General features: G+C 44.3%; 1 protein-coding gene across 2 annotated transcripts in view; it reads left to right on the forward strand.

Annotated features, from left to right (window-relative positions):
* Window positions 1-14,277, forward strand: part of LOC144175926 (sodium-coupled monocarboxylate transporter 2-like) — an 88,270-nt gene that overhangs the window by 21,397 nt on the left and 52,596 nt on the right. Inside the window, exons 3-8 of one of the 2 annotated variants that reach the window (XM_077704995.1) lie at window positions 931-996; window positions 1,905-1,956; window positions 2,592-2,659; window positions 4,436-4,593; window positions 7,470-7,610; window positions 12,097-12,226. In XM_077704995.1, coding sequence (XP_077561121.1) covers window positions 931-996; window positions 1,905-1,956; window positions 2,592-2,659; window positions 4,436-4,593; window positions 7,470-7,610; window positions 12,097-12,226 — 615 coding nt within the window. The remainder of the gene's footprint in view (window positions 1-930; window positions 997-1,904; window positions 1,957-2,591; window positions 2,660-4,435; window positions 4,594-7,469; window positions 7,611-12,096; window positions 12,227-14,277) is intronic. The other variant, XM_077704996.1, reaches the window with a different exon arrangement.

Consider the following 14,277-nt stretch of genomic DNA (forward strand, 5'->3'; position numbering starts at 1 on the left):
GTATGGCAAGCTGCACGATGTATGGCTCATGCTCTTTGGTGCGGGTGTCTGATTGTTTTTTTCCCATTCCTGGTATTCCACTAGTCAGCCCTTTTACAAAGTGAGCCAAGTGGTCAAAGATTCTCTGTGCATTCGTAATTGCTGCATTCGCTGTGCCACTTGTTTATATTTCGATGGCGAGGATTTGCCCTCCCGTTTCAATGACCCGAACTATCCAGTTTGCATTTATGATCTCTCTTTCTCTCTCTTATGTGACTGCTCTCTGGCATACCATCCTGAATCATTTTTGGATGATTTGTTTAATTTGGTCGCGTGCCACAGTCAGTCCATGTTTTCTCTGACAGATCATGAGATGGCGACAGGGTACGCGGGAAATTCCAAAATTAGTTCAAAAATTTGTGTTGTTAGACGTACAGTGCTCGGCGATTGAAACGCGACACTCCCAGCGCGTGGCTTCGGTGCTTGTTGCGCTTCCGGTGAGCACTTGTGAAAGCGAGCTTACGCATTGTGGTATGCTTTGAGGGTGAGAGCGTTCGTGATGCATGGTGCTGCATCCACTAGACAGCAATTGAGTGTGTAGTTCTTGTCGGCGCCATTGGGACATGCAGGCCATGGCCTCACAATTGCCCGCATTGAAGCTGCGCGCCGCCGCGCGGAGCTCCGGGGCTGGCAGCAGACGCGTTATCAAGAATTTATGCTCATTTAAAGCGATGTGCTATCACGGTTCACCGTTTCGACACAGTGTTTGTAACGCGTGCACTGCCAGCTCCCACAGCTTAGCCTGGCGCGGCACGACACGGAAGCGCCAAGTTTTGAAGTCATGGCATCCCCATTATTAATACTCACGTAGATGGCCTATAAAAACAAATAAACAGCAAAAAGCCATAGTGTGTCCTTAATATTAACTTCGTTGTTCCTTTTTACGTGCAGTATCTCCGGCTGCGCTTCAACACCACGATCTCCTTAACGGCTTGTGTAATCTACATTTTTTTGACGGTGAGTAAATCAGGATGTAGTGATACTGCGCCATTTCCTGCGGTTCAAAATACGTGAAGGAATGTGCTTTTCTCGACTTCTTTTTATGTGCAAGAAAGACCTGGTAAACATAGGTGCTAAAATTGGCGCTTCCAAAAGCCTAGTATTTGCATAACTGCAAAATAATAATTGTAGATATTCTGCAATTTACGGAAAATGCAAGTTTCCGGTAAAGCTACGTAGCCATGCCAAGTACAATTGGGTTTCCTCCATAGTGGTAGGAGAAAAATACCCAAAATATTTTCACAAGCACTTTTTTCAATACTTTTAGCCTGAATACGTTCAGGTTTCGTGTTGACGGCCTTACTGTAGGGGCCATAATCTACTTAAACGGGATCTAATGTATACATTTTGATTGCGCAGATTTTTCGCAAGCACAACAACTGCAACGCTTAGCCTTTCGTTAAGCAGCAGTTCCGTTGTCACTTGTCCCGCTTCTTGGATGGTGGAATCTGTGTGCCATTAAACGACGATACGAGAAGCAATGCCGCAGCACGCCTGTGCCCAAATGATTGATTGATTGTGGGGTTTAACGCTGCGATCAAACGGAGGTGATGATGCGCGGCGTAGTGGAGGGATCCGGAATAATTTTGACCACATGGGTATCTTTAACGTGCGCCGACATCTCGTACGCATGACCGTTTTTGCTTTCTGCCTTCATCACAAAAGCGGCCGCCGCGTCCAGGCAAAGCACCGGCGACCTCGTGCTCGGCAGCGCAACGCCATAGCCAGTAAGCCACCGCGGCGGGTGCCTATACAAAACTGCATACGCTTGCCGCATATTCCGAGCTTGCTAACTATTCTAGTCAAAGTAAATCTAGCCGTGCTGGTGATTGTTAATATATATTTTCTCTCACACTTTCTTGCAGCAAAGCGTCGGGGCCATTTCAATTTTTGCAGCTTCACTGACACTCATCACAGGTGGGGAACTCAAGCATAATGTAATATGCTTTTTTGCTGAATCTGCTTAAAAACAGTTGTGGCCAGTGAACGTGCGCTGACTCTCATTTATATAAAGTATTGATCATAGCTATTGGTGAAGGATTCCTCAAACAAAGATCATTTAAAAACTTGAACATTATAGTTCAAGGCAGAGATTCTGCGCAGACGCTTGTGGTTGGCCTAAATACAAGCATATTTTAACATACTTCTTTCATATCTGCCACTGTGATAGCATTAGTGGGAACGGTATGTAGCACGCTCATAAATTCTGCGTATATAAAAGTGGTAGTCGAGAGAGATTGAACATCAGCATAAGAAGAGAGCTTAGCTATCCTACCAGTTTTTGTCCTTTACTTTTACCTATGTAGGCGGTAAATGAAAGCAAGAGGTGGAGGTACACATGAGTATACACGCAGTTCTTGATCGAGACCAAACAACTCCTTCACCCGCCAAGCAGATGCTGGGCGAACCGTGCTGTTCGTCGTCTTAGCGTAATATTACCAAGTGCTTTCTTTCTGACTCTCTCTTTCTGACTCTCTCTTTCTCTTTCTCTCTCTCTGATTGCATTAGCAATGATAGTAACACTTACGTCCTTTTTTCCAATTTGTTCGCAGTTTTCAAAGCGCCCCTTCTTTGGTGTAACATCGGCATTGGATTATGCGGGACCTTTTACACAGCCCTGGTGGGTATCCGCAGTGATGTTTTTAGCCCGGCGGAGAAATTCAAAGGCGTTGAGTGGGTATTTTTCACGAAGATTTTGTAAAAATAGTTCGAAATCTCTGCTAGGTTTCTGTAAAAACTTTCGAGATTTTATTTTACAAAGTGATGTTGTTTGCAAAGAATTCGTTCAAATAACCTAATAAGACTAGATATATTCCTTTGTAGTTTGTGAGCGAAGTTTTGTTTACTTGTTGCAGCAGTGTAAAATAAATAAATCCTCCCATCGCCTCCCAAAGGCCGAAATAGGTTTTCTGAATATGTACAGGACATTATTCGCCTGCTATGTGACCCGACTGGGTTGGCTTCATGGTTTTCCCCCTGCTCAACGACTTCCTTATGCGAATATGCCGATTTAGTTCATAGTAAGGCGTTTCTTAGTGACTAGGCCTTCTTTATTGCTTAAAAACATTAAATATATTAAACTTTTTCATTCGTCACGTTTTCGCAACGCTTTTTACTTCACACTCGCCAAATGCGTCTGCTGACAGTAACATTCAGTGAGATTATCAGCTTGCAATTTAAAGTAAGCGTGTTATTTTGTCGCTTCATTGGTGCTGATAATATAAAATTCAATATCAGGGACGTCCAGACTGAGTTTTTACATACAAGTGATAACCACACTTGTGTGTGTAATTCAAATGTTTCTGAGGAACTACCCGCGATCCCAACTTACATCACTGGATACATCACAGTAACAGAAGATGCAGCCTATGTAAGTGTGCTGTGACCTTTATTCTGCCTTATAAACGATGTACTAAAACACTGTGTGGACTAAGGCACCGTAATATCTATTATGAGTCATGCAAAGTAAACATTGTTGTAATAAAAACAGTCGATTCGTGTTTTTGTGGTACTTTTCTCTTGCCCGGAAAGTTTTTGTACTACTGGTGGCGCAGTAAATTTATTTGTGTGAGAAGGCGTTATAAATCAAGAACCTCGCCATTCTTTATGTTTCGCCATTACATACTGCAAGTGGTCGCTTAGCCTGCATTCTTGTGGTCAGCAGCGAACGGCTCAGCCAGAGGGTTCTTTGGGGTCACACTTGTCAAGTATTCAAGCGTTCCAGCGCTGCGGCCTCTCTAAAAATAAATGCAGCATGTATGTACAGTTAGGGTATTGTCCTTCGTGGTTTCTGACTTCGGACACCTTCCGGCCTGATTGCTTTTAGAGATTCGCGGCGAGGTAATGGCAGAGTCTGTGCATCGATACCGAGATTGTGCCATTTCATTTGGTCATCCTTGCATTCTGCTCGTGCCACCAACACTAGCACACCTTTGTAACATTCGTGCGCTACCGTTACTTATTTAACGTCGCAGACAGTTTGGAAAATGTTAACTGATTGGAAGAGAGAAGTGCATGAGAAGTTATGAAATTTATGGTGCAAAATAGAAAACTACAAAGTGACGTTGAGCGCGCATTGTCACCAGCGGATGGTTGACCATTTTGCCACGAACCGGAAACCGTTTTTTAATTGGTACAGTTCTGGTTCGGGTTCATCGCGCCCGCAAGATAACGTTCTGGGTCCGTGTTCAGTTCCGAGAAAAATACCGGTTCTGTCCTCGTTTTCGGTTGCGATCAGTTCCGGTTCGACACCCTGCTTTTTCGACGTCAAATAACGTTATTGGTGAGCCATGGCACTGCCTGGTGGGAACTTTCGCACAATGTCGAAAATGTTTGAACCCTGGAAACTGCTAAAGTTTATTTTAGCAGCCCTGAATTCTTTCTTTTTGTTCTTCAGGGAGGACTGCGAGGTGTTGTCTGGACTGACTGCGTGCAGCTCGTCGCAATTTTAATTGCCCCATTAACGGTAATCGCAAAGATCGCCGTCGAGTCTTCATCGCACACCTCAACCATTCAGCCATTAGAAGACTTCAAGATCAAGGACTATATCGCAAAGTAAGAGCGCAGATTTTTTCGCCGTATGTTATGTGCACTGACGGTTTAGACAGGATTGAAGCCAATGTGGTTAAAAAGCATTCATGATTCGATACTTTCTTATGTACAGTATTTTCTCCTTAGACGAACTGGAAACTGACCATAAAACGCACGTCAAAAACAGGGAGCCCGCTGATACCACAATCGTTCTCAAATATTTCTTCGCCGATTACACGTGCAGGTCACCTTTAGAGGAGGCTTACATAACCTCAAAAAATGACAGGCGTCAATGATGCCTTCCAAACTGCTGTCCAACCTGCGTTTTTAAGCGACGTATGCAGGAGCCAATTCAAAAAACACACTGAGTCCCTCCGGAATCGGCCGCGTTTGAGCGCTCGCTGAGACATTTCAAAAGGACGCTATAGTCAGGGTACGTGGTAATCATTTGGTAGCAGAGCACATCGCTTAAACACGTACCGTTACGTCTGTGCTGTATCTTAAAATTTGCTTCCAACCACCGGATACGAATCTCTTACATTAGTGAATTTTTCTTCTCCGGCAGATTTCGCACTCTCCAGAATTCTCACAAAGCTGCTCGCACAAAGCAGAATTCGCACAAAGCTGTTCGTAGATGATAGGCCTCCCGGATGAAGGCGGCCGGAGCGTTCTGAAACATGAGGATTGAGAACGTAAAACCAAAAAGCAATCGAATGGGCTGTGTACCGCAGTGTAGAAATGGCTCCGTGCCTGCAAAAGCCACTGTCCGCACCTTTCCTACAGATAAATAAGCCCAAACGGTTTAGATAACTATGCTCCGCATTGGGAAAAGCGTAAGCAACGCAATTCGGTTTGCAGTAGTCACTTTCTGAAAGATGACTTCTTCTGGAGCAATATCCGAAATATAGTTTGCTCTCTCGTTATTGATGGTGTGTTTTTCGTGCTCATTGAGTGTGTCGTTTATTAGTAGATGGTCTGCAGCCACTGAAACCGCGGTTGAAGAAAGGCGCCATGCCGCCCCATAACGTTCCTATGCGCACGGACAAGAAGAAATGGAAGCCAAGGACAAACAGCGGGACGTCATTGTTCTTCTAATAACGTGCTGATTTCTTTTATAACTGCTGCAATCAGTTCCATTTTGCGCTTTGTTGGGTTGTTTGTGCTTCGTTTTCTTTTCAGCATTATGTGTGATTACTGTTTTGAACCTTCCGCTTATTTTTCTTTCTCAAACCCCCCCCAGCAATGGGCGATAAAGGTGTCTGTAATAAATAAATAACTTGTTACAGCGGCATTGTCGTTTCCGACAGTGTGCTGAAAGAACAGCACAGCTGATGTAACAGGCCCTGCAGTAGAGGCGTCAGCGTTTGGTATTAGTTTCGTATTTTTGTTATTACCTGTAACCTGCAGAAACGCCGTTAGACCTTTCTTTCTAAAAACAGCCCTCAAAATATAATTTATTCGCACTTGACCCGACCGAATTGTGCAAGTGGCAATAACAAAACGCTGTGCTAGGTTGCGTCTACCGAGCTCGTCTAGGCGCCTAAAAATATTCTGTAAGTGTGCTTAAAAAATTGCTGGAAGTGTAGCATCCTTTATTTATTTATTTATTTATTTATTATACCCTCAAGGCCCGAAGGCATTACAGAGGGGAGTGGGTAATACAGAAATACGGTGAGTGAAATTAGAGGCAATATAAAGCACAAAACATTTCCTAATTATACAATGCTATCTAGGTAACAAAGCAAATGAGTACAGTGAACAGTAATTAGAGGCAGGTAAGTACAAAAACATTCCTAGTACACAATGTTAGCTAAGGTGTTTTTGAACAATACCGGATTTTGTATACAGGCACTGGTATCGGGAAGGTGGTTCCAGTCTGTGGCTGTCCGGGGGAAAAATGACTGTGAGAAAGCGTTAGTCCGTGCATGGGGTATCCTGACTTTATTTGAGTGGTCTAAACGAGCAGAAATGTAATGAGGCGCTTCAACGAATTCACTGCGTAGTTCGGGGTGATAGAATATTTTATGGAAAAGACACAGACGAATAACTTTACGACGAGACGCTAGAGATGGTAGGTTAAGCCGCAATTTCATGTGTGTGACACTGGAGGTACGGTTATAATCGGATAGTATGTAACGGGCCGCGTTATTCTGAACTAATTCTACTTTTTGAGTCAGGTTAACTTGGCTTGAATCCCAGAGTGATGCCGCATATTCAAGAGTACCTTCTGTGCAAACAAACGTTCACACAGTGTGGTTGGCTGGTGACGCCATTCGGTTGCAGGTACAATCTATGGATGCTCTGCATGTCATCGGCGGCCTCCCTGATGCCAGACAACACGGTGTGACTGGCGTTATAAACTGTTTCACCTTCAAAAAAGCACCTTCGTGTCTCATCGCCAAGAGAAAAGGTGGTTTGAAGAGTCACTAATGGGCCGGGATTGGCTTTTTCCTCCAGACGCACGCGCTTACGCGATCTCCCAATCATCGTCCCGTCCTCCATTTTGGATACCCCGTCACGCCACCTATTAAGTGCGAATTAAGTGCCCTGCGAATTAAGTGCCACCTATTAAGTGCCCTTCAAAGTGCGAATATGTGATTACGGGCCCATGTATTTTGTCGCCCTGTATGCAACCTAAAGCATGTCCATCTTCTCCATTCATTTCTTTGTATGTTTATTAGGCATACATTTTAAGCCGCTGTTTACATCTTTGTACGCATGCATTGAGCATTGTTACCTAAAGAAACATTTCATATGTCATGAAGGAGTTCTGGCTTGACGGGTGCGAAGTCAACCAAACCAAGTCATTCACGTAAAATGATAAATAATTCAATCACTGGAGTTCTGAATTTTATGCTAAAATGTTTAGTCGGTAAGTTCTGCATTTCATCTCCCAACAGCTTCAGCTTTGACCTGACAAACGATGAAACTGTTTGGTCCTGCTTCTTTGGCGCCTCAGCAATTGCCGTATACCGGCTATGCTTTGACCAAGTCTTGGTACAAAGGCAGTTGGCATGCCGAACACTGAAAGAAGCCAAAAGGTATGCACATAACTACTGTTGCAGTTACCCAGTACAAAGTGGGGGGCATTGATTTCATGCGATCGAAAGTTTCGCGAAAGGAGCTGTCGCGTAAGCTCTCAACCCTGTCGATGCCTATAAATTGTAACTGCCAAGCAGGAACAGCTTCAATCACGCGAGAAATGGCGGGGCCGTTGCATTTTTGTGCGCAGTATAGCTGCGCAATGCGTTAGCATTGCACAAGGTTTTTGTGAAAAATGATCTGCGGCTTTTGATGTTATTTACTATTGGTTATTATACTTAGATATGGGAATGCATGGCTTCGCAATTGCTTTTTGCTTACGCGGTGAACGGATTGGGATGGACAATACATTGTGACGAAATGTTAAGGGTTATTTATCTTTAGGGTCTGTCCTGGAATCCTGCTGTCTTTTTTTGGCTATCTGGCTAAACTGCCACCAAAAGTTTTGAATCACGCGTTGACAGGTCCATGAAAACAACACGAACCTTCGCTGCAATCAAGGACTGGCGAGTCTGGATCGTAGAAAATATGTTTTAGCGGGGACATAAATAAAATACGTTTTACCTTTAGAAAAACCGCATTTACCCGTCCGTTTCTCACTTCCAGCTTGTTAAGAAATTCAAATACGTTGTAGAACTGCCTGATGGCAACCAAAGGCACAGATTATTGAAATTGTTTTTTGAGATTGCTTGGAGCGTTCTACATCCAAAAAGCTTGTCGTTTGGAGAGAAGATAGACAAAAAATGGCCAGAGACAATTAACGTAAGAGAAATGGAAATGAATAAAACTGAAGTTGATCCCTCTTTCATAGGAATCAGTAAAACACGACAACGAAACCGGCATTCACATGAGCAACTGAATGCTTACAGTGCATCGATATTAACTTGCACATTGTTATTTATATTTTGTCGGTATATAACCGCCATGCGCACCAACATTGCACACTAGATACACGTGCCGGAGCATTGTCTAATTCCGAACGAAACCCCAGGCGCTCTGAAATCGTGCGGATGAAACTGAATGGGTTGTTAGAGAATCGTTTGAAGTCACGGTCCTCTACAACGAAAAGAGCATGATTTGCGGGTCGGCAGCAGCCTTGTGGGTGTGCTCTGCGAGCGATGGCCTGCTGGCGGGTCACTTCAGCGAAGGTGCGACCACTACGGTCCTGTTCCGTGGCGTTACGGCAACGCTGCCGTTGCGACAAACTCAGCTTGTGGAACGCGAGAGGCAGAGTTCGTGGATTGAACTGTAAATGCGTGCACGCGCTCCGCTTCCCGCTGGCGTGCCTCTCGTTGCCCAAAAGCAGTCAGGAGAGCATCCTTCCCCAGTCGGAATCCTTGCCTTTCTGCTTGATGAAACTGCACACGGTACCAGTACCACGGTAGAGGAATGCATTCCTTCACCGTACACGGGGCCATCACACCCACAGCATAGGTAGTGGATTAAGCCAGGGCCTTCAGTTGGAAATAGAAGGTTCTGAATAAAGCCCTATCAAGGCGCCAACTATGGGCGCTCAATAGCATCATGCCTCATTATTTAGCTTCACCTCTCCTACAAGGCAGCTCCATCTGAATTGATAATATAATAGGGATGGATATAGGGCGCGTTCGTAGACCTATGCACATTTGAGTTTATAGCTCATATGGCCGAGGGAGTAGCACCTCCCGTTGCCGCCACAGAGGTCGTGGGCTCGAATACTAGCGCTGCCGCCTCAAGTGAGCTTTTTCTGGCAGTGTCAGTTCTGTGACGGATATGACTTCGGTGAGGTCTTGCGGCACCCCAGTATACATCTTACGTGTTAAAAATCAAGAAGGCGTGTTTCTAAGCACGACATAAGTGGGCACCGGGCTAGGTGAACGCTGGATGGACAGTAGACCTTTTGACCAAAAAGCTGCAGCGGACATCCATGTTTTTTGGCTTAATACTTTCGCAACAAATTGTCATCAGCACCATTTTTAACCGAGTGTCTCTAATGATTAGGACCTGTTACTATGACCGTGAGTTGGACCGTAGCTGTGACTAATAACATTCAGCTTTCACCTTGATTAAACCGACCACTAGGTGTAACGTTTTGGGTGCTGCACGCTTATACCTGACGGCGTGCCAGGCATGACCAAACTCGCTGTATTGGCAAGGCGGAGTATCAGCTAACGGCATTAGATTTTAAAGGGTAACAATAAGTATGACGTGGGTTTCATGTCCTGCAATTGCGCTGTGGTCTTGGCATCCGCATTTTTCTTATATTACACGTTGCTTCGAATAAGAGGTCAGGCCAATCGGGCTTGTTGCCATATGCTTCAACCGAACGTCTGGTAGTCGTAAGGTTAACCTAAGCGACGTGGAGAATTCGTCAAACTCATTGTGCGTGCATTTATCGGGGCGTAACGGTTCACGGCGCAGCGCCTGACAAGCGCGAAGTTCGCCTTTACTTCGGCTCCATAAACTACATTTGCAACTCTTGAAAGAAAGAAAGAAAGCAAGAAAGAAAGAAAGAAAAAAAATAAAGAAAGGAAGAAAGAAAGAAAGAAAGAAAGAAAGATAGAAAGAAAGAAAAAAAGGAAGAAAGAAAGAGAAAAGTGGAGACAAATCCTGCGGGCATGCTTATCTACACCTTATTTGTTTCTTCTTTTTTTTTCGCTTTGCGTCACAAAGAGGCCTCCTGGACTTAGGAGGCTAACCACGCCCTTATACCCCTTCCCTTTAAGCTCAATAAACGTTTTGCCATCCATTGCGTCACAACGTCACAAGAGCAAGTGATAGAAGAGCGTAGTGCAATGAACTGGAGATAGCGTTTGTGGAGATATACCTTGGAGAGTGAAGAGAGCGGTCTGCGCAACAATGGCAACATAGCTATGTAGAAGTGAAGTCTTAGCGCAGTTCGCCAGCTGCCTCCTCATCGACGGGCCTTTTGCCTACCGTTGCTGTTTCTAGACGTCGTAGTTTAAAGTCGGCAGGCAGTGCGGGAGCCAAAAAAGGAAAGAATGAATGGATGGCTAAAAAATCCTGGTACTGGTGGATAAGAAAAGGAGCCACAAGCAGCCAGTGCCGCAGCTGAAGTTAGTGACGAAGACACGGTTAGTCAACTAGCAAGGTTGCCGTCGTGTGTGGGTTACGCGAGAGAAACGCGAGTTTCTGAACTGTGAAGCCGGAGAAAGACGTGTGCAGAGGACCAAGTTTCACGTTCACGAGCGAGAAGGACGTGATATCAAAACATTCCTAAAATCCAACTATTCTTCAAGTTCACTTTTCTTTGTTCCACCTGTAACACGCTGCTTTCTGTGTTTTATTGTAATTTTCTACCCCAGCTCTTACAAGTCAGAGTCGGAAGCGTAAAATAGCCAGCTCGCTAACAGGTTTAAAAAGGGCTGAAGCCAGAAAGTCATCTGCGAGTTTTTCCCCCACCAAAAACACTTCAGCCGGTTTTGGCGGTTATCGAAAGCTGCCAGTATTTAAATGCGAACGGCGGTGTTTCTGTAGGCGAATTCTGGTGCCAAAAATGTACATCCTAAAACGTCAACACTGTTAAAAGTATTGTATTTGCTTGTGGTGGTACGCCGAAGTAACATCGCTGTGCATAAGTTAATTTTTAAGAAGGTGATGTATAGAAGGAGTACCAAGATATAAACAGTGAAAGCTCCTTAATTTGAAGCGCAAGCAGATGCCTTCTAAGATCGACCTAAGAAAAGTTGGAACCAGTGAGCGTGCAAAATAACAACAGCCCACGGCAATTGGGACGCATTAGGGCATGTCAACACTTCCAAGCTTCAAACATGCCGCGATTGTGGCCTGCCTTCTAACAGTCGGCAATTTTCGCTCCAAGAAGCAAATTCAGCTCAGAAAGCTCCTTCTTCGCGCCTTCTTCAAAACTGACGACGCGTACGCCATTCCTTCCGCCTATGACTCTCCGAGTGGACGGCAGCGCTCTGCTTTGTTCCCGTCTTCCTTGTCGTCATTGGCTGCGACAGGTTCTATGCTTCCGACCTCAAGAATGATGTCCTTATCTCTTAGCGCGCCACACACCACCGTCTCTCTCTAATTCATTGACCTTGTTCGGGAAGATGCTTCTTCTAAGACGTCAGCCATGTTGGAGCTACATTACCTTATCCCAGTTTTTCCTACTCTGTTTCATCGATCCTGGTAGGTAGGCAGCGGGAGGATTTTGATAGCCGCGTTACGGACGCCAAGTTAGAGGCGCGGTGGCACGCAGTCAGTATTGTCTATGGCGGAACCTACTTGGTTACGAATTACCGGGCGTCTTTATTCATATACTTCTACGTTGGCGAGGCCGAACCAAATCGTACACTTCGAATTATTCTTATATTCCAAGTATTGAAGATCCAATTAACGAGCTTCCACAGTATTCAGATTATGTGTCAGCAAATGGAAGCTCAGATGGCCCCCTTTCAGCCCACTAACCACCTTAGTACGTATTGATGACTAGAAATGGAGCTGTTCTCGACTGATTGTTTGAAAACCCATGTGCAGGGCCACTCTCACGGGGACATTCGTACTTTTAGGAGTGCAAGCGCTGTTAACTGCCATGGGATTTGCCCTCGTCATATGGTTTCGTGGTTGTGACCCCGGATTGCTCGGTGACATCAACAGTATTGAACAAGTAAGGGCCACGCTTTTTTTGTAATGCACCTCTGTTTATTTAAACATTTACAGAATGGGTCGAGGAACGTTTTGCTGAAAAAAAAGTTATTCACGGAGCACACTGAATGCTATGCTTAACGAAAAGGAATTTATTTTGAATTTATTTTGAATGTATGCTAATTTGTATATTTTTTCTGCTGTTTTTATTTATTTTTTTTATTTTTACATCCAGCGGCCCCTCTGGGGCTATAGCAGGAGTGGGTATATCGCACACAACCATGCATCGAGCAAGTTGAACAAGGAAACAAAAGCGAAAAGACAGAAAGAAAACACGGTAATGACGACACCAGGTGTTCGAAAGGCAACATAGAAGGAAGTATACAGTTTTAGCGGCATGGTAAAGGGTTACCGTAGATCGACGTTATATACACATCTAAGTAGCTACAAAAGTGTAGTAGTACAAAGGGAGAGAGAAAACAAAGCGGTACATGTGCATAGCTTACAATAGTTGTATTTTAGAAGGAAATGCACGAAAGTCTAGAGAGCGCACGTGGCCAGGCAACGAATTCCAACGCTCAATTGTTCGCGGAAAAAAAGCTATATTTGAACGTGTCTGTGCGGGGATGATACGGAGAAACGTTAAGGGTGTGATTGCTTCTGGTCTGAGTGGGGTTTGCATATATGACACATTTGTTAGATGACAGGCGATATGAACAGTGAACGATGCGGTGAAAAAAGGTTAGTGATTCTATTTCACGACGGGCAGCTAAGGTGGTTAGCTCTAGAAATACGAGGGCTGTGGTTGGTGAAAAAGTACAGTCATACCTGCGACAGATGAATCGGATGGCTTTCTTTTGAACGGCTTCAATTTTGTTAATTTCGCCTTTTCGGTAAGGGTTCGACACGGTGCATGCGTAGTCGAGTATCGGTCTGATTAGTGTTTTATACATCAGGAGTTTGGTGTCTTTCGGTGCTTGGCTGAGTCTGCGCCAGTGTCCTAATTGAGTTTACACATATATATTCGATGTGTTTCGACCAGGATAGGTTACTTGTGAAAATAATGCCAAGATACTTATATTCTGAAACTCTTTGAAGGCTTATGTCAGCGGACGAGTACGTGAAATTAGACAGGGAACATTTGTGAGCCAAACACATGGATACTGTTTTGCGGAACTTTACGGTCATCTGCCACGTTTTACACCACGCGCAAAACCTAGAAAACGACTCGTTTAGTTTTTGGTGACATAGCGGTGAGCTAACGGTGTCATATAGTACGCAATCGTCCGCATAAAAACAGATTTTAGAATTGATGTTACAAGGCAGGTCGTTTATGTAGAGCAGAAATAGAAGTGGTCCAAGGACCGAGCCCTGGCAAACTCCAGAAGTTACGTTAGATTTATTGGATATGGAACCGCTAAATTCTACAAATTGCGCGCGATCTGAAAGAAAGTTTTCTATCCACTTGACCAAGACAGGGTTGTTTAATATGGCAGTTCATTTGCATATCAGCTTAGGGTGAGATACCGTGTCGAATGCTTTGGAAAAATCAATGAAAATGGCGTCGACCTGCTCTCCGGAATCAATTGAAGAAGAAATGTCGTGAACGAATTCTGTTAATTCCATAACCATGCTGAAACCACGCCTGAATCCATGCTGAAACTGAGATAATGAGTTGTGTTGTTCTAAATGCTCCACGATGTGTTTTTAAATGATATGCTGCAGTAGCTTACACGAGTAGGAAGTCAGTGATATTGGTCTATAGTTACTAATAATATGCTTTTCTCCGGACTTAAATAAGGGAATTACTTTTGCCAGTTTCCTTGAGCTAGGCACTATGCCAGTTTCAAGGGATTTCTGAAATATAACAGTAAGATATTTGGAAGCCCAAACGGAATAACGGACCAAGAACGCATTGGGAATGTCGTCCAGACCTTTGCATTTCTTAGTGTTTAAGTTTATTATTAGGTTGAGAACCGTCTCTTCGCTAATAATAATATCCGGTATTGATAACAATGGGCTTGTACAATAAAAAAGAGGAACTTCAAGGTCGTCGCGAGTGAAAACAGACTC

The sequence above is a fragment of the Haemaphysalis longicornis genome, unplaced genomic scaffold (assembly GCF_048455015.1).
Source record: "Haemaphysalis longicornis isolate Haplotype H1 unplaced genomic scaffold, Haemaphysalis longicornis Haplotype H1 scaffold_3, whole genome shotgun sequence".
In the NCBI taxonomy this organism is placed as follows: domain Eukaryota; kingdom Metazoa; phylum Arthropoda; class Arachnida; order Ixodida; family Ixodidae; genus Haemaphysalis; species Haemaphysalis longicornis.